The sequence below is a fragment of the Galeopterus variegatus genome, unplaced genomic scaffold (assembly GCF_000696425.1).
Source record: "Galeopterus variegatus unplaced genomic scaffold, G_variegatus-3.0.2 Scaffold723, whole genome shotgun sequence".
Taxonomy (NCBI): domain Eukaryota; kingdom Metazoa; phylum Chordata; class Mammalia; order Dermoptera; family Cynocephalidae; genus Galeopterus; species Galeopterus variegatus.
The window spans coordinates 463533-488451 of record NW_007726834.1 but is presented as its reverse complement, the minus strand read 5'-3'; the positions used below and the strand labels follow the sequence as shown (position 1 = coordinate 488451).

The 24919-nt window shown below is 52.6% G+C and overlaps 2 protein-coding genes and 1 long non-coding RNA gene across 5 annotated transcripts in view; 1 reads left to right on the top strand and 2 right to left on the bottom strand.

Moving 5' to 3' along the window:
- The window catches only part of LOC103589766, a 1980-nt gene extending 1709 nt beyond the window's left edge, over positions 1–271 (top strand). Inside the window, exon 2 of the long non-coding RNA XR_550416.1 lies at positions 52–271. This is a non-coding gene — a long non-coding RNA (uncharacterized LOC103589766). The remainder of the gene's footprint in view (positions 1–51) is intronic.
- PDK2 (pyruvate dehydrogenase kinase, isozyme 2) lies at positions 13–16089 on the bottom strand. 2 transcript variants are annotated; one of them, XM_008571811.1, is made up of 11 exons: positions 15342–15635; positions 13298–13439; positions 4788–4859; positions 4147–4331; positions 3496–3585; positions 3215–3292; positions 2470–2546; positions 2286–2384; positions 1968–2075; positions 1176–1289; positions 13–456 (listed from the first exon to the last, which is right to left on the bottom strand). In XM_008571811.1, exons 1-11 carry the CDS (start codon positions 15457–15459, stop codon positions 316–318), a joined length of 1224 nt encoding a protein of 407 aa, XP_008570033.1. In that variant the 5' UTR covers positions 15460–15635; the 3' UTR covers positions 13–315. The 2 variants fall into 2 exon arrangements, with proteins under 2 accessions (XP_008570033.1, XP_008570034.1); XM_008571812.1 differs by lacking the exon at positions 15342–15635 and adding an exon at positions 15977–16089 and having other exon boundaries at positions 309–456.
- Positions 16090–20017: 3928 nt separating this feature from the next.
- ITGA3 (integrin, alpha 3 (antigen CD49C, alpha 3 subunit of VLA-3 receptor)) overlaps positions 20018–24919 on the bottom strand; it is a 32954-nt gene continuing 28052 nt past the window's right edge. Inside the window, exons 24-26 of one of the 2 annotated variants that reach the window (XM_008571810.1) lie at positions 22618–22743; positions 22119–22260; positions 20018–21405 (exon numbers count right to left, since the gene is read on the bottom strand). In XM_008571810.1, coding sequence (XP_008570032.1) covers positions 22150–22260; positions 22618–22743 — 237 coding nt within the window. In that variant the 3' untranslated portion in view covers positions 20018–21405; positions 22119–22149. The remainder of the gene's footprint in view (positions 21406–22118; positions 22261–22617; positions 22744–24919) is intronic. The other variant, XM_008571809.1, reaches the window with a different exon arrangement.

Sequence of the window (24919 nt, the reverse complement as noted above, 5' to 3'; positions counted from 1 at the left end):
GGTCTCAGAAAGGACTGCCATGGGAAAGTGTCTCTGGGACACCCCATCAAGGTGAAGCCATTCCCAACCCCTAGGCATTGCCCACAGAGACTGGACACCAGGGAGGCTACCTAGGGTCTCCACAGAGACAGATTGGCACTTAGAGACCACAACAGACTGGTCACTGCAGTGATTTCCATAGAGACAGAACCTGGTCATCAGGGAGACCCCACCTCCTGCCTCCTCCCAGGGGGATGGGAAGGGTCACCATGGTGGCCTGACCCAGAGACAGCAGTCCACCCTCTCAGGTGCAGATAGGGGAGTGGGCAGCTGGCCCTAGCTGACACGGTATGTGGACGTGTTCTTGGGCTCCGTGCTGGGCACACACCAGTCGCCGGCCTCCTGGATGGTCTGGTAGTGGCGCCAGGCTGACTTGTTGTAGACGGGCAGGCGCTCCACTGAGTCCGTGGACAGTGCCTGCAGAGTGCCAGGTCAGCCTCCCACTTCCCTGTGCCCTGCTCACTCTTCAGCAGGCCACCTTGCCCCAGGGCGGGCTGTGCTGGCCACTGACCCCGTACCTCTCCTCAGGTCTGGGTTGGCCCACCCTCCAGACACTAGTGGAAGCCACTACCCTGAACCCAGAAAGGGTCTGTCCCTTCTGTGTCCTGCTCCTGCCCATTCAAGAAAGCTGCTGGCCACTGACCCCGTACCTCTCCTCAGGTCTGGGTTGGCCCACCCTCCAGACACTAGTGGAAGCGACTACCCTGAACCCAGAAAGGGTCTGTCCCTTCTGTGTCCTGCTCCTGCCCATTCAAGAAAGCTGCTCCCTCAACGGGTTAGGAAAGGAGTGGGAGGAGGCTGGACTGTGTGACCTTGACCAAGGTCACCAACTCTAGCCCTCAATCGTCTCCTCTGAGCTGAATGACAAGACCTCTATGGTCCCCTGCCTTTCAGGTCTAATAGTCAAGGGTCCCTAGAACAAAGAGAGATCTTAATCACGCACCACGGACTCCCCGAAATTCCCTGTCAAGTTGTGCATCTCTGGGGGTTGAGGAACTGTGGCTTTGCTCTGATTCTCAGAGTCTGGAACCAGGAAAGGATTGGAGGGATGGACAGGAAACCTAAAGGCAGCCCAATCTACCCAGATCCTGTCAGCAAAGCCCTTCTCCAGCAGGCTCTGCAGGCAGGACCCTCACCTTGAGATAGATGACGGCGTCAGTCCCAAAGCCCTCCATGGAGAAGAGATGCAGGTCCCCTTGGAAGTACTTGGCATAAAGGCGGGAAATAGGGAGCCCGTAACCAAAGCCAGCCTGCAGAGGGGCAGGAAGGCAGTGGTGACGAGGAGGCTGGTGCCTGGCCTCCAGGAGCTGCAGGGACTGACATGGTGAGTGAAGGGTGAGCTGGGGCCATGCAGGGACAGACACAGCTCTGAGGCAAGACGGGGGTGTGGAATGGACCAGGGAAATCACAGAGGGAGGGTGGAAGGCGGCGGTGGGAAGAGGGTTTCTGCTCAGGTAGCCAGGAGGCCGGGCAGGTCATGGGGCTCCTTGGAGTCTCAATTTCCCAGTCCCGACCCTACCTACTCCACCAGGAGTGGGCACGCGGTGGGAAGAGGGTTTCTGCTCAGGTAGCCAGGAGGTCGGGCAGGTCATAGGGCTCCTTGGAGTCTCAATTTCCCAGTCCCGACCCTACCTACTCCACCAGGAGTGGGCACGGAGGTGTTGGCAAGGGAACAATGCCAAGAGAAAGGGTGGCAGTTAGAGGGAAGAGGGAGAAGAGGACAACGTGGCAGACAGACAGGACAGATGGGGGGATGTGCGCAGGTTGGGGGAGATGAGAGTAAGCAGGAGGCCTTGGCTTAGGAGAGGTGACCGATGCCACACACAGCCACACTAGAGGAGGTGAGCAGGGGCGGTCAGGAAGCGAGAGATGGGGAAGAGATGACGAGAGAGCCAGGCGTCCTTTAGGGGGTGAGAGAGCCGTCTCACCAACGGGGTCCCCCCGGTGCCAGGCTGGGGGGTGGGTGCTGTGGAGTACATGTAGCTGAAGAGTCGCTCGATCTTCCTCAAGGGGACACCCCCACCTCGGTCACTCATCTGGGGGAGATGGGATATGTCAGGGCTCTCTAGAGCTCAGTTTTCCACACCCTCCATCCCCTGACACCCCTGACCTTCTCATGGTCTTTCTCACCCCCAGAATCTGCCCTGAGAGCACACCATGTGTGAGAAAAGGAGAGCCCATCTCCTGGCAGGAAGGAAATTCCCAGCCCCACTGCTCCCAGGTCCCCAAGGTCAAGGATCACATACTTTGATGGACAGATCTTCCTCGCCCAAGGCCACCATGACCTTGACAGGTGGGAGAACAAGGCTGGATTCGTGGCTTTCCACAGTGGCCCGCATGGCATTCTGTGAAGGGAAAGAGGTAAGAGGCACGTGAGAAGCCAGTCCCAACCGTGCTCCCCTGCCAAGGCCCAGCCCCCAGCCTCCTCACCTTGAAGAGTTCAAAGAGCATGTGATAGAGGTGGGAGGGGACATAGACCATGTGAATTGGCTGTTTGGAGTTGGCTGCTGCAGAAGTCAAGACCAAAGATCAGGACATTGTCAAGAATTCACTGGTTAACTACTTTATCCAAAGTAGGACCGTTGTAGCTCTTCTTCCCTTTTTCTTTTAGTAACAGACACCCCACCCCCTCCGCAAGGTTTTAATTGAGCACATGGCTGCCCAGCTGAGATGAAATCCCCAGCCGGCCTCGAGCTGGGGGTAGCGGGTGACCTATGGAAGCCACGTGCTCAGCTCCTGGGCCCTGCTTCCACACCCTCGTTCCCTTCTTCCACGCTGGACTGAGATGTGGGGCTGGGAAGTCAGCTCTGGCCACCCTTCCAGGGGTTGGCGACAGGGAAACCTCTCTTCATCGAGCCACTGGTATTTGGACTCTGGGAAGGCAGCCAAACTGATACCCCACCTAACACACCGCTCTTCTTCATCATGATCTGAAATGAGTTTGTGTTAATTCCCCAACTTCCCCGCACCCAGAATGTAAACTCCATGAGAACAGAGACCTTGCTTGTCTTGTTTACTGTTTAATGAACATTTATCAAAACAGTTAATAATACTATAATAATAGCTCTACTTCTTCTCTGTCTAGAAAACAGTCCGTTTCTGACTCCCCATCTCACCTGGCTCTCCCATGCCCCAGCCCTGAGACACACACACACACACAGCCTCACTCACTCACCGTTGACCTCCTGGATCTCCAGGTCAGGTGAGGCCATGTAATACTTGTCACACAGGAGCTTGGCCATGTCATAGGCATCTGAGAGAAGATGGGGCCACTCAGGGCATGAGATGGCCACCCAGCAGGCAGTCCTCTTGGCATCGAATCAACACCGGACATCACCATTAAACCCATGGGGACAAGGCCCCCACCCACTGGGGAATGGGTCACCCTGTGACTAGGTAAGCTTGGAGGGGTCCTCGAGACTCCTCTGCAGGCCAGGCACAGTGGGGCTGGCTCACCTTTCACCACCTCAGAGACGTTGCAGTTGGGGTCGATGCTGCCGATGTGTTTGGGGTGGGCTGGGTTGGTGCTGCCATCAAAGAGGAGGGCTGCGGGCGAAAGGAAGGGTGGTATTGGCTGGGCCACCAAGCTGCTCCGGCGTCCCTCTTCCCCCAAGGCTCTCCTATTTTTGACCTCCATCTCTCACGCCTCGGCAGGCTCCAGTCCTAAAGCTGCACCTCCGCCCTCCCTGTGCCCTGACCCTGGCATCTGTGGCTCGGGCCATTGTTGGACCTTTGCAGGTCTGAGGCTTTCTTCTTTTTAGAGGTCTCTCCCCATGTCACATCCCACGCCACGTTTACTCTTTCCTTTTGCTATAACATCATAAGATCACTTTTATTTACCATCTTGCTTTTGAAATTATTTGAGCATGAGGAATGTGTTGGATTTCTGATTGGCTGTGATTTCACAACCATCATGAATCCTCCTGGAGGAAGAAGCTCTAAACAACCAACTGTTTTTGAATGTAATGAGAGTTCTTATGACCACCACATATAAAATTTTTTGAGGATGTGACAATTTTACATTTTGCAAACATTGAAAACAATGAATTTTGACGCTGTCGCTTTCATTTCCCTCCTGGAGCCTGCCGCTCTTTTCCTTTTCCTCACTGTGCTGGTTGATGAGCATGCGGATGGAGATGCGGCTGAGGTAGAAGCGGTCCAGGAAGTACTGGATGTTCTGGTTGGACACGGGGTCGTCGCCGTAGGCGTCCTTGTACTCCAGCACACCCTGTGCCATGGTGGGCACCACGTCGTTGTGCCGGTTCCGGATGGTGACCAGCGCGTCAGTGAACCTGGGAGGGAGGGCAGATGGTCACCCCCACCCAGTCCCAGGCCTGGGGCCGCCCTCAGACCCACCTCCACTTCTGACCTGCTCTCCACAGTGTCTTCACCCAGTCTACCCCTCCCGATCCAACACACACAGTGCCCTCCCCACTGCTCCCGAAGCCCACCCGGACCCTCCCAGCTGTCTGCCCAACAGCCGGGAGCTCTCAGTGCCTCTGTATGGGAACTCCCCAAGGGCATGGGCCTCTCTCATCAGACTCAGGGCACACTGAGAATGGAATCCGTGTCTCCCCACTCAGACTTGGGACTCGCCGAAAAGGAGTCTGTCTCTCCCCTCAGACTGGACAACCTTGAAGGCAGGGGTCTTTTCTCCCATCCTGCTGGCATCTCTGCCCCTGGGGCTGCCACCCCATTCACCCCTTGCCTACATCTGCCTTCCTCCCCCAACCAGGGCCCTCGCTCACTGGTTCAGGGTACGTTGGTCCTCAGGGTCCTTGTCCAGGAACTCCATGATGTCCAGGAGACTCTGGACATACCTGTGTGCAGGGGTGGGGGCAGGAAGAGACATGGCCTCAGCTCGGGTCCTGGCCAGGCCCCCTGCTCACCCCCTGGGATGGACCTCACTCTTGCTGCTCCTACTGTGGCTGCCACACAGAGCTGTGCCTGTTGACAAGCAACATCACAATTTTTCACAATCCATTTCATTTCTGTGTGAGTCTCCTTGACAACCCAGGTAGTTATGCAAGAAAACTCTTAATTTGCTGATCCTCCCTATAGTGCCTTTGCTTTGGAATCCTAGAATAGTAGTCTTAGAAGAGGCGTGGAGATCATCCCATCCCAGAGGCCTCATGGATCAGGAGACCAAGGCCGAGACTGGAGAGGGAAGGGCCTGACCAAGGGCCTCCAGTGAGAGAAGGCAGGAGAGGTCCATCAACCAATCTGAGCCCCTTCAAGGAAACAGAACCTAACATTTCTCCCACAGGCTTATTGTTGCATGTAATGGGGCATAGCTGGCTGAGCGGGCAGCAAGGGTCCTCTTCCAGAGCAACTCCCAGGCTGCAGTGGTCTGGGTCAGACACCTGCCTAGGGAATTGGATTCTAAAATGGCAGATGGAAAGGACCCAGTACTGGGCAGGCATGACCAGCTCTGTCCCTGCTCACTCCTTGCGGGCAGCAAGGGTCCTCTTCCAGAGCAACTCCCAGGCTGCAGTGGTCTGGGTCAGACACCTGCCTAGGGAATTGGATTCTAAAACGGCAGATGGAAAGGACCCAGTACTGGGCAGGCATGACCAGCTCTGTCCCTGCTCACTCCTTGCTGAAGGGCCCAATAGTAGTGGGTGGCCCCTTCATCTGTAGGCCTGGACGGGAGCTAGAAAAGAGCTGGGTAAGCATTGGGAAGCTACGATATTATGACACGGTTATTTTGGTTTTTATCCACAGTTCCTGGCTTGTTCTAACCTTCCCCCATCTTTCTGTCTTGGAGCTGACCTCCAAAGAAATTCTCTGACCTACCCTGTCTGATTGCAGGTCATAAGCCTCTCATTCCAGAAGGGGTCCTGTCCCATACCCAAGAGGAAGGAATGCTGCACAGAAAGGCCGAGAAGAATCTGAACAAAAAGGCCTTGCTGGGTTTCCTTACCCAGTCTGTTAGTGTTCGATCATACCCTTTTTATCCATTCACATTTCTACATGGCTGTCCATGCTTCCAATCATGCCTACATAATGAAGCTTCCATAAAACCCAAGAGCACAGGGTTTGGGGAGCTTCCGGATAGCTGAATATGTGGAGGTTCCTGGAAGGTGGCATGCCAGGGAGGGCACGGAAGCTCTGTGTCCCTTCCCCATACCTAACGCTGTGCATCTCTTCATCTGTATCCTTTGTAATGTCCTTTACAATAAACCAGTAAATATGAGTGTTTCCCTGAGTTCTGAGGGCCATTTGGCAAATTAACTGAACCCAAGGAGGGAGTTTTAGGGGTCCCAATTTATAGCCAGATGGTCAGAAACCCAGGTAAAACAAGCCAGAGCTTGTGATTGGCATGAGAAGGGGGGGTAGTTTTGGGGACTGAACCCTCAGCCTGTGGGATCTGATGCTATCTCCAGGAAGATAGTATCAGAATCGATTTGAATCAGAGGACACCTAGCAGGTGTCCACTGCGGAATTAGTTGCTTGCTGGCTGGTGGGGAGAGGTACCCACACATTTGGTCACAGTCTTCTGCGTTGACTGCTGCTGAGTAAGAGCACAGGAAAAACACTAAAAAGGTGTTTTTTCTTTCACTCAGAAGCCCTGCAGGGGGCCAGCTTCTGTGAGGAGTCAGGCTCACCTGTGGTAGCAGATGGTGCCAACCCGGAGCCGTGACATCCCCGCCCCCTCAAGCCATGACCCTCTAGTTTCCCTGCTAACATGCCCAGCCGGCATGTTCTCCTGGGGAAGGCAGGAAGAGCTGAGCCTCTCCCAGCAGAAACACTTCCAGCCTGGAGGACCTGTGCATCCCTTCCGCCATACTATCTAGGAGCTGCCTAGATAGAGCTCCATGGCAGGGAGGGCCCCTCAGGCCTAAGCGTGTCTCTAGAAAAGGCCCCCCACATTGAGAATCATTCCCGCATACACAGTGATCTGACTGTCCCTGGAATCTCTAACAGGTAAGAAAGTCAGTAATTAGCCCCATTTCACAGTCTCCTCGACTGAGGCCAGAAGCAGGCCCACAGCTGTATGTGGTATGATGAAGACTCACAAGTCTCCAGGGCTCCTGTCACTCTGCAGTACTGCGACTGCTCAAGATTCTCACCTTCAGGCCTCCGTTCATGCGGTTCCCTCTGCCCTGAATGCCCTTCCCCTTACATCTAGCAATAGCTGCTTTGTCCTCTCTTGCTTAAGACAGTGGAGAAGAGGGTTAAAGAGCTAATTCTGGAGCTGGCTCTGCCAACTCCCAGTCCTGGCTCTTCCACTTCAAGCTGGGAGCCCCTGGGTAAATTGAGGGCCTGAGTCTCCTCACCGGGAAAATGTTTTTTTCTTTTTTTTTTTTTCTGGCTGCTAGCCAGGAGGGGGACCCAAAATCGTGGTTATCAACACTGCGCTCTAACCACCTGAGCTAAAAAGCCAGCCCGACTTTTTAGCGTCTTATCACTCCTTTTTGATGATTAAATGTGATCATTAGCACAGTGCCTAGCACACAGTGAGCACTCTCTCAATGCTTGCTCTTACAAATGGTGGCTGAAAAATTGTCAACAGCTGAGTGCATCCTCTGAGCCCCCAGGTGGCACCCAACAGCCTCCTACTGCTTGGAGGCTTGGCATCGCACCAAGTTTTAGTCCACGCCCTGGAGAGTTGCACCACTGCCAGCAGGACTGCTCAGCCCTGGTGCTCCCTCCCTGCCCTCCCCACCTGGGGCCCAGCTTAGAAACTGACAGCAGGACTTGTAATTGGGTGGGGCCGGGTGTGGGGCCCAGACAGCAGAAGAGATCAGCTTCCTCCCAGAGTCCCCTTCACCAACCCTGCCACCCCAGCAGACAATCAGAGTGGCACTCCTAAGACCACCTCAGTCTCTCTGGAGCATAACAACAGCTGACACTTACATAGTGACCACTAATGCCCACATGTGCTCAACAGTCCCACACAGGGTCTCTCATCTCCCATCAGCCTTCAGGAACACAATTTCCTCCTTTCTGCAGACAGGGAAACTGGCTCAGAGAGAGCAGGTAATATGTCCCAGGCCACATAGTAAGCAGCAGGCTGGGATTCAAACCCAGGTCTGCCTGACTCCAAGTCTACACCATCTGGCCAACTATTTACTGTCTACACTGGTCCTAACAGTGATGCTGCTGCTGATGCTGATGGCGGAGGCAGCCAGTATTTGCTGGGCACCGACTGTGCCAGGGCCATGCTCTGTGCCTACCTGTTCCCACACTTTAACCTCCACAATAACCCTGTGAGGTAGGCACTACTCCTAGACCCATTTTACAGATGAGGAAGTGAACAAGCAGAGCTGGGATTCACTCTCCCAGGCCTGTGTGACTCTGAATCCCTTGTTACCTAACCATGCCCAGGATAAAGCTTCATGCTCATATGACTCTCAGAGGGATAGAAGACTTGGAGAGAGAACCTGTAAGTATGCAATACTGGGAGGCAGGTGGAGAGAGGAAAGGGAGGAGACCAGCTGGAGAGCAAGGCCCTAGGATCCCTTCTCAAGACCCCGGGGGCAGGCAGGGATGGAAGGGTTAGAGCTAGGAGGGTGAGCCCCTTCCTGACAGTGCTTGACCCGCAGGTTGGGGGTGGGGCAGGTCCAGAGTCCCAGCCCTAGAGGCAGAGTGAGTCAGCTGCTGGCTGCCCAATGAACCCTAAAGGGCAGAAATGGGGCCTGGTCCCGTGGCCACTGAGTGGAGCACAGGGCACCAGAATGGACTGACAATGGGCAGTGCCTGTCAGCCATGGGCTTCAGTCTCCTGCACTGTGCAGCTGGGTTTCAAATCCCTGCCTGCCTCCCTCACAGGGCCATTCCACTAGCAGAGTGTCCTGGGTGTACTCTTGGAAGGAGAGGGCAAGATGAGAAGGATTTCCCCAGAGGGGCCCTGGCCCTCGCCCTGTCCTGAAGTCCCCCAGGGGACTGATGTCACCCTTGGGAGAGACACTGGGGGTGGAGCCGTGCTGGCTCCTGGGTGCCCACCCCTCCAAGGGCCGGAGAACAGGCTTAGATCTGGAGGCCTGAAAGCAGTCATGCACCGATATGCCCTTCCAGGAAGAGCAGACAGTGGGCCCAACGTGTCGCCCTGGGGCAGGCCTGGGGGCTCTGGGCCTGTCGACCTCCTTTGTGAGATCTGGAGATTCCAACCCGGCCCAAGGTAATGTGGAGGCCCACCAAAGCCTCGCCTTCTCTGGATGGGGAAGCAGGAGTCGGGGGAAGCAGGCAGAGGCAGAGAGTGTAGGGCTGTGGGAGTGGGAGATGAGGACAGAGGGGGAGGAAGGGAAGGACGAGGGCACCTGTAGGCCCGTGTGGGAGCAGGAGGGAGCACTGAGTGAGTAGGGGGTGTGGGCAAGTCTGTGAATGTGAAGTATCTGTGCACCGTGCACTAGTGTCCGCAGCTGCCAGGGACAAGGTGTGAATAAGGAGTGACCATGTGAGGAGGGCAGTTGGCTGCAGAGGTGGCAGAAGTGTCCTGCATCTGGAGCTGCTCTGTGGAGGGGTGGCAGGCTCAGCCCTGAGCCAGGCAGGCTTGGGTACCACTGCTGGCTGTGCCCTAAAGAGACCACTGAGTCACTCAGGTCCCCATCTGCAAAGTGGCGTTCACAGCCTTGGCACTTCGTGGCATTGGGTACAGATAAAAGGAGATGTTGTAGTAAGTGGTCCCTGCTACTCAGTTTCTGCTCTGGTTATGCAAGGAGTGGCTGAGGGGTCACTGAGCTGATTTAGCTAAAGCTCCAGCCACCTGATGGGAGCCGGCCCTGGGCCACTGCCATTGTGGTTGTTTTTCTTCTCAAGGGCAAAGACTGGCTGGTTCCCTCGGGGTGGGAGTGGGGGTTCCCCACAGGCAAATTTGGGATCTACACACCTTGTTCATAAGGATGGCCATATCGCCTCCACCCCCTTCCCTACAACCCCCACAAAGACTCTATTAGTGACAGGCGTGACTCACTGTCATTTGATTCTACTCTGCAATGCTTATTTAACTCTGCATTTTCTGGAAGCACATCCCCACCAACTCCACGCTTATCCTCCCCGAGAGGAGCCAAGGTTACCCCTTCTGCCCCCATCAACAACACTCGCTGTCAAACAATTCCTATAAAATGAATCCTACTTTCCCATGAATTTGCACTGTGAACGTGGAAGTCCCTAACTGCCTTCTTCCTTTCCCTTCGAGAATGCAGTCTCCAGATCCCACAGCCTGGGTTCAAATCCTGACTCCACTTCCCTGAGTGTTCTCAGACAAGTTTCTTCACCTCTCTGAACCTCGGTTTCCCATCTAGAGAACGGAAATAATAACAAGGCCCACTTCATAAAGTTGAAGACTAAGTGAGTTAATAGGTGTAGACACAGAACAGTTCCTGGCACACGCAAGCCCTCAATGTGTGTTTGCTCTTCTCGTCACCATTATTTATACTACAATGTCTATGAAACCTCTGCCCTAGTTACATCATCTTTGGCCTGGAAGTGCTTCTGCCTGGAAGCTTGAGAACATCACCGTGTTGATAGAGTTCCGTACACTTTTCCATCGAGCAGTGCCATCTGACCCATTTTATAGATGAGGAGGCTGGGGCTTAGAGGGGCCCGGCGGCTTGCCAAGGATTAAATGCCTAGCAAGCCTCAAAGTGACCCTTTCTAGAACCTCTCCCCAGCTGAGTAGAAACTCCATTAGCTATTACCACATATTAACTATTACCACTACAACTAACTGCATTTGTGCAGGACTTTTCCTTTTTTCAAGGGGGAGGTTTTGCTCCTCACTCATCCAGCTAGAGGCCCTCTTGCCAGGCTCCCTGGTAAATCATCCCCTCCTTTTGAGCAGACCCTGTCTCCTCCACCACATCCGTCATCCCAGCTGGCAAGAGGTTTCTCCTGGAGAAGGAGATCTGCATTCCCTCATAGGCAGCCACCTCGTCCAAATCAGGAAGTCCTTCCTGCACCCACACCTCAGTCTCTCTTGCTGCAGCCAATGCCCATTCTCTGAAAACACTCAGCAGGTTGCCTCTTCAGTGTGGCAGGATGCTTTAGCAGTCCCTTGGCTTGCTCTCCTCTAGGTTGAATCATTCACTGGGGAAGTACTCTTTCTTGTCTAACTTTATTCCCTCCTGCTGTTACCTGACATTACTTCCAAGCTTTGAGGGAGGAAGTCAGGCCAAGCCCCCACATGTCACTGATTTTCAGGAAGGGACTCTGCGGGGGCTCCCTGGTGGAGTCATGGGCAGTTCAATAGCCCCCTGCCCTCTTCCTGCATCCCCCAGCTCTCCCAGGAACACAGTGTCCCAGGAGGGGACTGAGAAGCCTTGTCTTAGAGTGAGGGACCAGCTGGAGAGGTAGCCAGGTCAGTCAGCAGGACAGAGCCAGAGGAGCACTGGGAAGAACAGATGGTACCTTCTGTCTCCTCCCCACCAGCCCATGGTGGGAAATGCTGGTTGGCTCAGAGGTCCTGAACCTCTGAGGGGCAGGGCACAGCAAGAGGTGACCTGGTTAGGCCACATGAAAATCAGGTTCTGTCCTCCCTCCTCTGACCCCACCTTCACAGCTAGCACGAATAGCACAATATCCACAAAGTAAGCTCTCGGACATCCTAGCCAGGCCCTTTCCTGCCTCCACGCCTTTGCCCAAGCTGTTCCTTTAGCTTGGAATGCCCTTCCCTTCTTTCTAGCTCTGGCTTGCCTACGTAACCTATAAGGCCCAGTGACAAGTCACCTCCTCTATGCATCCATTTCAACTTCCCCACAACTTCTGATTCAACCAACATTCATTGTGCACCTACTGTATACCTGGCCCTGTGTGGGCAACACTATCCCTTGCCATCTCTCACCTAGTTAGAATTAGTCAGGTATGGGCCGGCCCGTGGCTCACTTGGGAGAGTGTGGTGCTGATAACACCAAGGCCCCGAGTTCGGATCCCATATAGGGATGGCCGGTTTGCTCACTGGCTGAGCGTGGTGCTGACAACACCAAGTCAAGGGTTAAGATCCCCTTACCGGTCATCTTTAAAAAAAAAAAAAAAAAAGAATTAGTCAGGTATGTGCACATACATGCATAGAAAGGATTCTGCAAGGGCACTAGTACCTCTTATGAGTCCTTAACAGTGTTTGGTTATGGGGTGGGAGGTAATGCTTGGCACTTCCTTCTACTTTTTTTGTGTTTTCCAAGTGTCAAAGTGAACATGTTGTACTCCTCAATGAGGGGAAAAAAACCCAATTGATGTTACTTTTAAATATCTCGATTCTTAATTAATTAATTATTTTTGGGAGCTTGCCAGTACAGGGATCTGAACCCTTGACCTTGGTTTTATCAGCATCATGCTCTAACTAACTGAGTAACCGGCAATTCCGATTCTTAATTTAAATGAAACAAATGAAACTCTCGCTCTGCCATGCTGGTTTTATTTTCCCCACGAGATCAAGGGTGCTTTGAGGACAGCTGCTGCTGTTTTCTCAGACCCAGCGTGGCACCGGGCTCACACCAGGTGTAGACATATGCTCCTGAGTCCAAAAGGAAACCACAGCCACACCCCACTGCAAGTCCAGAGACCTAGCAGAAAATTTCTGCACAGGGGCCACTAAGGACCAATGATAATTAGCCACTTACACACCCAGTGATAGAGGACATCCTTGTTTATCCTTCATGTGACTGGCCATTAGCCATTGGCTAATGTCATCCAGTTACTTAACCATGGACAGAGTTCTTCAGTAAACTTTACTGAGCCTTTCCCTCTGCTAGTGCTGCTACGTGCAATAAACTTTTGGTCTTTGCCCCTCCAAAACTCTTTGGAAAAGTACTGCGCCAATGTTGTGTCCATTTGAGTATTTTTTCAACATCCAAAACAGTGTGACTTGTAGCTTGGATTATACAACTTCTTCGAATATTTGCTGCTTCTTGTTTCTGTTTCCCAAAAAAGTTACTCCAAGTAAATATTGCCTAACAGGTGCTGGGGTTCCAGGACCAGGGCTGGTGGCTAATGCTGGCATTAGCCTGACATGGGGTTTTGGCTGTGAAAAGTACAATTTCCTGGGTAAGTTTTGGGTTTCTAGAGAGAGGAGGATAGTAAGAATAGGGTTGTCTCACAGACATGGAGGCTAGGAGCTTAACCTCAGTCTCTGCTCTGGCCTAGGATTTCCATGTGACCCTTGGAAACTCCCTGTCCCCCACCCATCTCTTGTAGCCTCTCTGTGCTTCGCCTTGTCCCCACCCGCCTCAAGGCTGTTGGGAGCATGGATACTCCATCCCCAAGCCCAGGGACACCTAGTGATGGAGTGGGAGGTGTGGGCACCGAGCCAGGGGTCTCACCAGCTTTGTACCAACTGCACCGAGGGTGTGCTCAGCACCCGGTCAGGAAGCAGGTTGATTTCTTTCATGATGTTGGCCAGGCGCACGGGCAGCTCCTGCCTGAGGAAAGTGAAGGAGGTTTTCTCACAGGCATTGCTGGACCCTGGTGGGAGAGAGAGGGGTGAACCCACACAGCCGCCAACAATGGGAGCCAAACGACATCTCTGGGCCCAGGCAGGCTAAACCCTCCACTGACTGAAGGTTCCGAGAGGAAGTGACCTGCCCAAGGGCACACAGCAAGGCAGTTCTCCTAATCCCCTGCAGCGCTTGAACCTCCACACTACCCTGCCTAACGCTTCAGGGGTAGCATCCTCTCCCTCCCCCCAGTTGAATCCTGCTTGCCTTTAACCACAGCGTTGGGGGTGATATAGGGCCACTCCTGGGCCCATTTGGCCTAAGTCACCTCACTTTCCTTTCCTCCCCTCCCAGCAGATGCTTTGATCCAGTAAGGGTGATCCAGGTGGGCAGAGGAGCCTGGGAAATCCACCCCTGCTCAGGGATGGTCCTGGCAGAGGGCAGCTATGCCTAGACCTCCATGGCTGCGAGGTCCCAACGCTGTCTCTGGCTCAGTCCACCTCACCCCGGCTGGTCTGGATGCCCATTGTAGAGGTGTCCCTATATTAATGTCCATCTGTGAGGCAAACAAGGTCCAAGGATGACAGTCCCAATGCCTCGGCCCTTGGTCTGCTTCAAGATGAAGAGGGGGTGAAGGACTGAATCAGGCCACAGCCAGGAGTCAGGAAACCTGAGTGCTAGTCCAGGCTCTGCTTCCAAATCTGTCACCCAGTGCATGTCACCATCCTTTCAAAGGTCTCAGTTTCCCCTATTGTACTACATGTGGACCAAACTTTACTGAGAGCCCCCTCACATCTGTGATATTTCTGTAATTGGGGTCCAGTTTGGGCTGGACAGCTGCTGGGGGCTGGAAAGGGGCCCAAGAAGCTTTCCTACGTGGGGGAAGCTCAAAAAGGGCAGGGGGACAGGCAGTCAAGTCCTGGGGAACAGGTATCCTCTGTCCTGGCTGCCATCCCTTTACCCCCTTCCTGTCAGTGATGCAGCTGTAACCTAAGCCAGGCACTATCAACTCAACTTCTGAGAGACCTGGGCTCTCCCTCCCAATCCCCAGCTGGCACCATAGAAATACTGTGTAGACAGACAGGGCCCACACAATGCCTGTTTTAGCTCCACGTTGGCACGGCCTTTCTCCTGCCCCAGAGCCACCCCCAGGTGGTGGACAATCCTGACCCAGGACCCAGAGGGCCCAGGATACAAGCAGCCTGACTCCGCCTCATGGTGCCTGTGGCCCCTGCCCAGCTGGAGATAGGCTGCCAGTCTATAACAGATTTGATCTTCAAATGTCCTTGCCCACTGGAGCAGCTGGGGTCCAGCTCCTTCAGTGGGTGGAGGTGTACTGGTCAGGGGACCTCTCTCTTGTTGCATCTTCTTCTGAAAGGGCCCCCTCGTTTCTCATTCTGCCCAGGAGAGACTGACCCTTCATGCCCAACCCAGTCCACGTCTCCTTCCCAATGGCTGCACCTCCCAACGCTGCCTTGTTACTCTCGACAGCAGGTCCCCTATTTCCTCTCTGTCCCCCACTCTTAGGGTCATCAGGACACCCCCCATTAACCTTTCAGTGCCTACTACTCCCTTACTGCCCTAACATCATGCCTCACTGCCCCTTACTCCCCAAGACCCCTCACGAAGCCAAGGAAAAACCTTGGACCTCCGTTCTTCTCAGGGCCCCCCATTCCCATTAACAGTCCAGTCTCGAGTCTCTTTAGACGGGGCACCCTTAACCTTTTCAGGCCCCGGCCGTCCCTGCCTCTCTTTAACCCCTTCCTGCCTGTACTCCTCCAAGCAACCCTTCCCTGTCACTGAGGGCCCTTCCCCCCACCCCTCGTTAACCCTTCCTCGTCAGGACCCTTCATTCGCCTCCCCCACTGCCCGGCTGCCCCTCGCAGCCCCCGCGGGCCCTGCTGCCAGCTGCCTCCCGCCCCCTCCGTACCGAAGTCCAGGAATTGCTTCATGGACAGGGGGGACGGGGAGAACTTGCTGAAGTGCTCGATGTACTTGGGCGCCCCCGCCAGGGACGCATTCTTCAGCAGCGCCCGGACCCAGCGCATGGCGGCCGCGGCTCGGGTTCGAGCTTGGGATCAGGTCCCGCGCGGGTAGAGCTCGCGCTCCGCTCGGCCCGGCCCTGCCCAGCGAAGCGCTTCGGCCGCCTCCTCCCCAGCCCAGGCCTGGCCGGTCCTCCGACGCCCAGCCAATCGGCTCGTCACGTTGCGCCGACGTCGCCAATGGCCGCTCACAAACAACCCCAGGAGAACCAATAGCCTTCCGCCGCGGCACGTGGCTTCCCTCCGGGCACGCCCCCTTAACCCGGTCTTTGCCGGGGGAGGCCTGTTGTTTTCCCGAGGCCGCGCAGAGATCCCGCCTCCGTCCACTCTCCCCTCCCTTGGCTACCAGGGGCCAGGCCCGCCTTAACCCTTTCCTCCCCAGAGGCCGCCAGCCCTGTCTTCCCCTCGCTCCCTCCCCATGCCTCCTTCACTTGCCAGTTCCTTTTAACCCTTCCTTTCCTGAATTGTCCGGGTAGCTTTCTACGAATCCACAGGAACCTGTTCCACCTGTCTCGACCCCTACCTGCAATCTCTTAGGGAGTCTTGTGGGTGACAGTGGCCCGGACTGTGAATATTTGCAAAATTCGGAATGAGGATGCAAACCTATCCTAATCTGTCCTAGTTACGAGCAGCCCATCCGCCTCCACAAAGATCCAAGCGGCTCAGGAAAAGGCGGCGTTTTGCTTTTCCAGTTGAAAAACAACCAGGTCAAAACCCCCACGCCTAGCGGCGGTGCAGGCAGCAGCTACCATCAGTGCTAATTTTCGAAACACTTTGATTTTATTATCATCTAGCTCATCTGACTGAACACAAAGCCTGGGACATCTAGCGCGACCACCTGAGAAAGCAACCTTCTTCGCACCGGGTTTGCTTAGGGAAAGGTCCCAGGTGGTGAGTCCTGGGGAGCAGGTGGGGGAAGGAGCCCGCCCTTCCCCTTCAGCCCCGCCTCTCTTGTAGGAAAGGTCGTGCGCCCTCTTGTGGTCGAATGGTGTATGTCCCATCTTGGACCACTTTGATGCTTTACTCTTGACTGTCATCCTTGGCTGGCACTTACCGAGTGCCTGATACGTGCTAGGCTTTGTGCTGGGAACAGGAAACACAGACTCAAGACATGGCCTTTTCCCTTGATTATTTCTCAGTCTGGGAAATAGCTGCATAAGTAAATAGTTATATTAGAATGCAATTATAGCCTACACAGGGCAAGGCTTCACAATGGAAGGGACTCTTAGCTGAATGAATAATAATCTATTTGCCAGGCACTATTTGCATGCATTATCTCATTTAATTCTCCACACAGCTCTACCGTACTATTGTCATCCCCATTTTGTAGATCAGGAATCACTCACAACTACAAATCTTGTTACTTCCCTGCTCACCGCCCTTCAATGGCTCTCCTCTTCTTACTGGAGCCTTCCCAGTTGTCTCATGATCTGCTTTGGCTTAACTTTCCAGCCTCTTCTCTCCATATTCCCCTGCTCAACTCCCAGCTGTACTTATATGCTGCCTTGAACCAGCCTCTAATCTCCAAGCCATTGCAGATGTTATCTCCTTGGTCTGGATCATTCTTTCTTCTCAACTTCACCTACCCATTCTTCAGGTCTCAGCTGCTTAGTTATCCCTTTCTCCTGGAAACCTTCCCTGACCCTGCCCTGTGGGTTATGGGCTCCCTCCACGGGTTCCTTAAATTTCCTAACCTTAGTTCGATGTTAACACACTGAGTGATGTTTGCTGTCTGATCTGTCTTCCCCACTAGGCTTTAAGCTCCATGAGGACAGGGGTTGTGTCTGTCTTACTGCTCTATCTCCAGCACCAGGCACAGTGCCTGGCACATAGCAGGGAGGACAGGGTGGACAAAGAAGGTGGAGTTGGCAGGGAGACATGCCACAGAGATATCAGGGGGTTCCACCAAACTTCCATTGGGGCTAGCAATTAGGAGGGATCGGTGATGTTGGTAGTGCAGTGTCCAAGTGCCCAGAAGAGTATATGGGCCCAGAAGAGTATATTCTCATGTGCTGCAGAAGAATATTTAGGTCAATGATGGACCGCATATACAAGTACAATGGTGGTCCCACAAGAGTATTTTTAATGTACCTTTTCTATGTTTAGAAACACAAATACTTACCATTATGTTACAGTTGCCTGCAGTATTCAGTACAGTAACATGCTGTACAGATTTGCAGCCTAGGAGCAACAGGCTATACCATATAGCCTAGGTTTGCAGTAGCCTATACCGTCTAGGTTGTGTAAGTACACTCTATGATGTTCACACAACTGATGAAATCTCCTAACGATGCATATTTCAGAATATATCCCTGTCGTTAAGCAATACATGACTGTATATAAAAAGCCTAGCCCTGTGCTGAGCAATAAATGGCAGCTGTTACAATTATTGTCAAAATTAAAGTAACAAGGAAAAGACCATGGCCTCTGAGGCGAGGTATAGGAGAGCGAAAGTTATTTCCCTTGATCCTCGCCTTAGATCTAGGCTTCCATAATGTGGGCTCTGTAATTGGATAAAAATTCCTTCTGTGAAAAAAATTCCTTCTGCAGAAATGGCTGCAGGGTGGTAACAGTAGCATGGTGCATGTGGTGTATCAATCAAGCTAGGTTAGGTGATACTGAAGTAACAAAAACCCCCCAAAATCCCCAGATGTCCCACTACATGTACGTTGGTTGGTGGGGGTTTCTCAGGGACTCAGACTGACAGAAGCTTTATCTCAGTACAGGCTTCCACTACAGCAGAGCAGGCGGGGGGAAACTGGGAGGGTTTCACACCAGCAATGTTTCAGCCTAGAAGTGATCCACTTTCTTCCTGCTCACAACTCCTTGGCTGGAATTAGTCACATGGTTTCATCCAATCAGGAGGGCCCAGGAAGCACAATCCCACCATGTGCCCAGAAGGGGAAGAATCACCTTGATGGGTCCTTTTAAGTGATGCAGGAGCGAAGACCCTCTTCTGGAATAGAGTTTGGAGATACTACAGCTCCAAGGAACTCAAGAAGCTTGGCATTGTAAAGGGTCATTTTACAGTGGGCATCACTGCATCTCTGCCAGTTACTTCATAAAAGTGCAGCTGAATTCATCCTGAAAATGACTTCTTATTCTCAGGTGTGTGTGTGCATGTGTGTGTTCTTGTCCAAGCAGCAGCTCACAGGAGACTGGGGGCTGGGCCTGTGAAGCTGGCCAGAGAGATGTGTAAACCCCTTGTCTTTTTTTTTTTTTTTTAAACCCTCTTGTCTTAAGTGGGAAGTGGCTGTAAGGATAGAACTGAGCTGGGCTTTGACAATCCACTTGTGCTGTTAATCCCAGATTGTGGAAAACAAAGTGAGACCTCCAATCACTGGGTTCTGAGAGCTTGGCAGCTCCGGGTAGGGGCTGGGGTTTTCCTAGGGGAATTGGACGTTACATTGTCAATCATCCTTGGAAGAGGAAAATCCCAGCACAGAAAATAAGGGGGCGTGGTGGGGCAAGAGAGGTGAGGTGGGCCCTGGAGGAGGGAGTGGAGGTCAGACTGCTGCCATGACGAGGAGCTGGGCGACACCCAGGCAGACATCAAGAGGGACTCCCAGAACAGCTTGGGTCCAGGGGCTCTGAGAGCGGTTAAGTCTGGGATCTGCCTCTAGGTTTCTCTGGGTAGTAATTTCCAGCTTTCAGTGGTCTTGCCAAAGGTCCTATGTAGCCTTGGGGAAAATTAACAGAAGGACCTGTGCCACAATTTAAGTCAAAGAAGTCATGCGGAGGACAGCCTTGCTCCGTTCCCTAGACCTGTGTGGAAGGGACAACCTTAGCACAGAGGAGGAAGCTGCTCCAGGAACCCCAGAAAGTGGCGGTATGCAAAGCAAGGACTTGATCCAAATGATGTGGCCAGAACAAAAAAAGGAAAAAAGAAGAAAAAGTAAAAGAAATAAAACAAAAAAGAAACAAATGATGTGGCTACTTAAGCTCAGTACTGAAACACTCCTGAGGAACTTCCAAAAGACTAGGGCTCCGGGGACTCCTGCCTAGAGGCTGGGGAATGGACACCATGACCTTTCAGTCTTTGTAGCCTTGGGTCACGGGTGCACCTTCTGATCTCATCATGGTGCCTTGGGGTGGTGATGAGGAAATGGAGGCGGAAAAGCAGGCACTTATCTGAAGTCAGCCACTGGCAGAGGGCCCCCAGCTCTCCAGTCTTGCACCCAGCCTCCCTCCATTATCAGCAGGGACAACCTGCTCCCACAGCAAAGTAGCTTCCTGCCTCTTCCCGACCCTGCACACCGCCACCTCTCCCCACCTCCTCCCCAGGGCCAGCACACTGTCCTCCAAGAAGCCTTTTGGATTCCAGCCAGTCTGTTCAGGTCTCTTCCCTCATATGTTCCGGATCAATTACATGTCTATGGCCATCCGTTAGACAGGAGCATCCCTGACAGCAGGGGCTGGTGTCTCCGCAGATCTTCACCCTCAAACCTGCAAGACCACAGGCCTGGCTTTGTCCACCTAGGGGTCAGCTGGATGATGTCATTATGCATCCAGATTGTACTAGGGCTGGTAAGGGGCGGGGGTGGATGGAGGCAGGAACGGCATGTACAAACTGGGAGCTGTTTATTGGTCGCTGTGAGAAGCCTATATATAAAGAAGGCACAAGGAGGGGAGGAGCTCCCCTGCTACAGTACCATGGAAGGGGTAGGGGTTGGGGAGTGGGTCTGCCAACAGGCAGGGGTCAAGAGAGGTTTTCTGGAACCAGCCTCAACTTCTGCAATGGATGTCAGGACCCAGCCCATGGTGGAGGGAGCAAAGCCAGGCTGGCTCTGAAAGCCAAGGAAGACCAAGAACTCCACCTCTAGGCCCCCCACCCATGGTCACAGTGGGGGAGGTTTGGGGGGGACAAAGTGGGGTCTGGCTGGATGGGGCAGGGCCAGGGCCCCCCTCCCTGTTCTACATTCAAGCGTCGTTCCCTCCATGGTCTTGTAGGGTCTCTCCGGGCCCTTCTGAGGTTGGATGGTAGTGGTGGGTCAGAAGTCGTATCTCCTCTGTATCCTTCCAACATCTGTGTGGCCCAGGAGGATTCTGTCATGCTCCCAAGGCAGTCCCAACACAGCATGTCCAGGCTATCTAGTAGATTGTCTGTCTTTGTTCCTCTAGGCTGCACCCCCTGATAGTTCAGTCTGTCACTAAGAAGAGAGGCTTCACAGAGATCCATGAAAGAAAGCCATTGTGGGGACCTTCTTTCTAGTTCATTTGCCCTTGAGTCTAAGCGTGCCAGGTCATACAAATACCCCCTGGACAACCTTAGGCAGGACCCCCAGCTGTCTGGCGTGGGTGCTGGGGAGCCACAGCTGGGGGCCCAGTGAGCTGCTCCCTCTGAGTAGTTTTACTCTTGACAGCAAAGTCAATCCAGTGACTATGGCTCAAGATGGATCCAGTGTGAAAGGGCGAGGTGTCACCACATGGGGGGCCGTTTCCTCCTGGCCCTGGTGGAGGCCCTTTGGCTTGGTTTTGGCACAGGCAGAGGCTGAGACATGGCATGTCACACACCATCCATGGTGCACAAGCACAGCCCACAAGCGGTGGGCCCCACGTGTGTCCAGGGCACAGGGCTGCAGTGTTCTCGGCACTGCAAGGTCCATGGGTCCAGCCCTCCTGCAGGAGATGCCCGTGGCCAGACAGCACATGCACGTGCTTGAAGAGGTGCATGTGCCTGAGCCTCCTGGTGCCAGCCAAAGGCAGCAGCCCCTGTGGACTGTCAGAGGCATAACTTATGATAAATAGGAAAAGAGGGGGCACTGGGGGATGCGGGGGGTAGGATCAGAGAGGATATCAGTAGTATCGATCCCGAGTCTGCCAGCTGGTCACCCAGTGCTTCTTGGTGGGCAGGTTGCTCCCTGGAGGTGGGTAGCGCTCCTCCTCACGGATCCGAACTGCGTAGTACTTGGGCATGATCCGGTAATAGTGGGTGCGCTTAAAGAAGTCACACTGGAGTTTTGGGGGAGAAGAGAAAGAGTGTCGGCATCCAGCACTTGAGCCGGGGAAAGGTGTACCCAGCTCTTCCTCCTCCACCCAGAGGTCCTCAAAGCCAGGACCCCTGATTGAAACACACCCCATCTCCCTGCACTGAGACAGGAGGATGAAGTTCCCCACCCCAGGCCCCAGAGGAAGAAGGAGTTGAGGAAGGCAGAGAGGAGAGGAAGAGGCAGATGCAGACTGAAGGGCAGCTGCAGAGACTGCTGACGGAATGGCCAGGAAGGGTAGTGATCCGCCCTGATGACCATGTTGTCAGTTTGTTTTCCTGGGGCAGGTGCTCAGGAGGAACAGTGGGTCCCACAGGAAGGACTCTACATGTCCCCTCCTTCCCTGCGGGTGGGACTGGGGGTAGAATCATTCTGGATACATCTTGTGGCCTACAGAGATGGGGCCTAGCCTTGCCTCTAACCCATTTCCAATCCCTTGAAAGCAGGGTGATCAGGGGAGGGTTTTTTCCCAAGCCCCTAAGAGGCCCAGAGGGAGGCTGGTGAGAGCCAGCCCAGAGAGGATGAAGGGGAGTGGGACAGGGCAGCCTGCTCTGTGCAGTGGTGGTGGGCACAGGGTGAGGGCAGAGCGGGCCCGTAGGGAAGAGGAGCAGACAGGACAGAGTCAGAGGCCCCGGCCAGCTGTGGGGCTCAGGGAAGAGGGTGCGGAGGCCGCGTTACCCAGGTGGGCCGGGGGCGGGGGGCTGCCCCCTCAGTAGTCGTCGGTCAGCCTCTCTGTCTCTGACGGCTGGCTCTTCATCTCCGCCTTCTGCCTCTTAGCTTCATACAGGGCGCGAGTGCGGGCTCGCTTGAAGAAGCCGCACTGCGGAGGGGAGGAGGTGGGGAGGGGCCATCAGGGGGGCTCTGGGGTGTCCTTGCCAGCAGCACTCATGGACTGGGGTTAGGGCTAGGGAGCCTGGATGCCTGAGTCCAGCCCCAGCTTGGTGGTGTGGCCAGATGCCAGAGCTCCTGGGCTCCCCTCTCCAGCTTGCAGCTCCCCCATTAACCCAGGCTGGGTTGAGACTGCACTGGGGAGAAGGTGGGGAGGACAGGGAAAGGGTGCGGGTGACATGGAAATGAGGAATGTGAGGGGGAGACATGGGTGAAGGGAGGATTGGTGAGAGTCTGCTGGCAGGATGTCCCAGAGTGGGAGTCCCAGAGGCGGGTTGGGGGTCCTAACCTTCCACAGCAAGAGGATGATCAGCCCCAGCAGCAGCAGCCCTGCACTCACGGCCACAAGCACCAGCCACAGCTCGATCTCGGCTGGCAGCTCCTCCACTAGGTCAGAGTCAATGTCCACAGAGAACTGCAGAGGGGAGAGAAGGGACTCAGCCCTGTGCACCCCCTGAGGCCCCATACTCACCCTCTTGTCCCGGACGGGCCCAGGGCCCTGCTGTTTGACTTACTGCCAGTAGGGGTCACCCGGGGACTAGAAAAAGCTCTGCCTGGCCCACTGACATCAGCAGGTCCACCCGTCTGCCTGCTGCTGCTGCTACCTGCAGACCTGGCTCCAGAGGAGTAGCCTCAGATCTGGGAAGTGTCCTGCAGTACGGGTTTATGAGCCATACATCTGGGCTTGGGTATCGGTTCCATTCCCGATGAGCTGTGTGACCTTAGCCAAGTAATTTCACCTCTCTGAATTTCCATTTCATGTTGTCTGATCAGGGGATCATAATGACTATCTCATAGTATAGCAGAGGGGCAAAAAGCATGGGTTCTGGAGCCAGACTACCTGGGTTCAATTCCATCTGTGCTATTCCCTAGCTGTGTGACCTTGGGTAAGTTACTTAACCTCTCTGTTGTTCATCTGTAAAATGTTGATTATGATCATAATACTTACCTCATAGGTTGCTGGGGAGGATTAAATGTATTTAATATGAGTGACTTGCTTAGATCAACAACTACTACACAGCAAGCACTCCATAAATATGTACCAAAAAAACCCAAACGAACTCCAAAGAATGCATAGCATATAGTACCATTCTTTTTCTTTCCCTACAATGGAGATATGTGTGTGTGCCTGTGTATAAGTTTTTTTCTGACTATATGTGATTTTTACTTCTTTAAAAATTATTTTGGTTATTCTTTTTTAGAAATACAGATGATATAAAAAAAAAAAAGTTTCCAGTAATTTTATTCTCTAGAAATAACTATCTCCATGATCTCTGGTAAATCTCTCTTCATATTTTGTTGAGTCTCTTTCTGTATTTTTTAATGCATTTGAGCCACATAAATGGGATCATACTACACTTGCTCTTCTGCAACCTGCTGCTTTTTATTTATTTATTTTTTGGTGGCTGGCTGGTACAGAGATCCAAACCCATGACCTTGTTCTTACAAGGCTCTGCTGTAACTCAGCCAAATGGCCAGCCCTCTTTTTTCACTCAATATCATCATCTTTCCATGTCATTAGATAAAGATCAACCTAATCTCTTCTGACGACTACGCAGTCATTTGTAGGAAATATACCATAATTTATTGAACGCATCTCCTACTGAAAGACATTTAGATTGTTTCCAATTTTCTGCCATTATAAACAATGCTGTAAAATATCCCCATATATTTATCTTTGCATACTTGTCCTATTAGCTTCTTAAGATACATTATCATGTGTTGGATCAAAGGAAATTGGCATTTTAAATTTTAATAGATATTGACAAATTCACTTCCAAAAAGAATGCACCAATTTACATTCTAATCAATAGCATTTCCCTCCATCTCATCAGCACCAGACAGCACTATTATTTTTAACATTTTCCAATCTGATAGGCAAAAAATATCTTGTTGATATGATTTTTATTTCTCTCTGAGTAAGTCGAACATTTGTATTTCACTCTATGTATACTGACTTTTTATACCCTTTATCTTCATATATTTCAAAATATCTTCAATACTTTGTCATTTATGCTGTGAACTTTTTTAAAAAGCAGTATATTATTTGCCTTTTTACTTTCTTTACCATCTCTTTTGCTGTTATACAGATTTAAATTTTCATATAGTCAATCTATTTTGCCAGATTCTTCCTGCATGACTTCTAGGTTTAGTAAAATAATTCATTCTGCCCATAGTTAAAGATTACTATTAAATTATTCTCTGTATTTTATTCTGACTTATTAGGTTTTAATTCTTACATTTAAATATTTCATCTAACTCAAATGTACTTTTGTTTATGGTATGAGGGATTTGTCTTTATTTTCTAAATGTGTTCTCATAACACTATATAATAATCTACCTTCCTCCACAATTAAAAATGCCATCTGCATCATAACTTAAATTTCTGTTCTGTTCCATTGATCATTCTGGCCCTTCCTCCACCTTGTCTATACGATATTAACTTTTCTTAGGAAATGTACCACAATACATTTAACCACCCTCCATTTATCTCCCTATATGTATCTCCATTTCTTTTTCTTTTTTTTTTTTTTTTTTTTCTTTTTCTGTGTCTGGCAACGGATCGCAACCCTCAGTGTCGCGCCCGCACC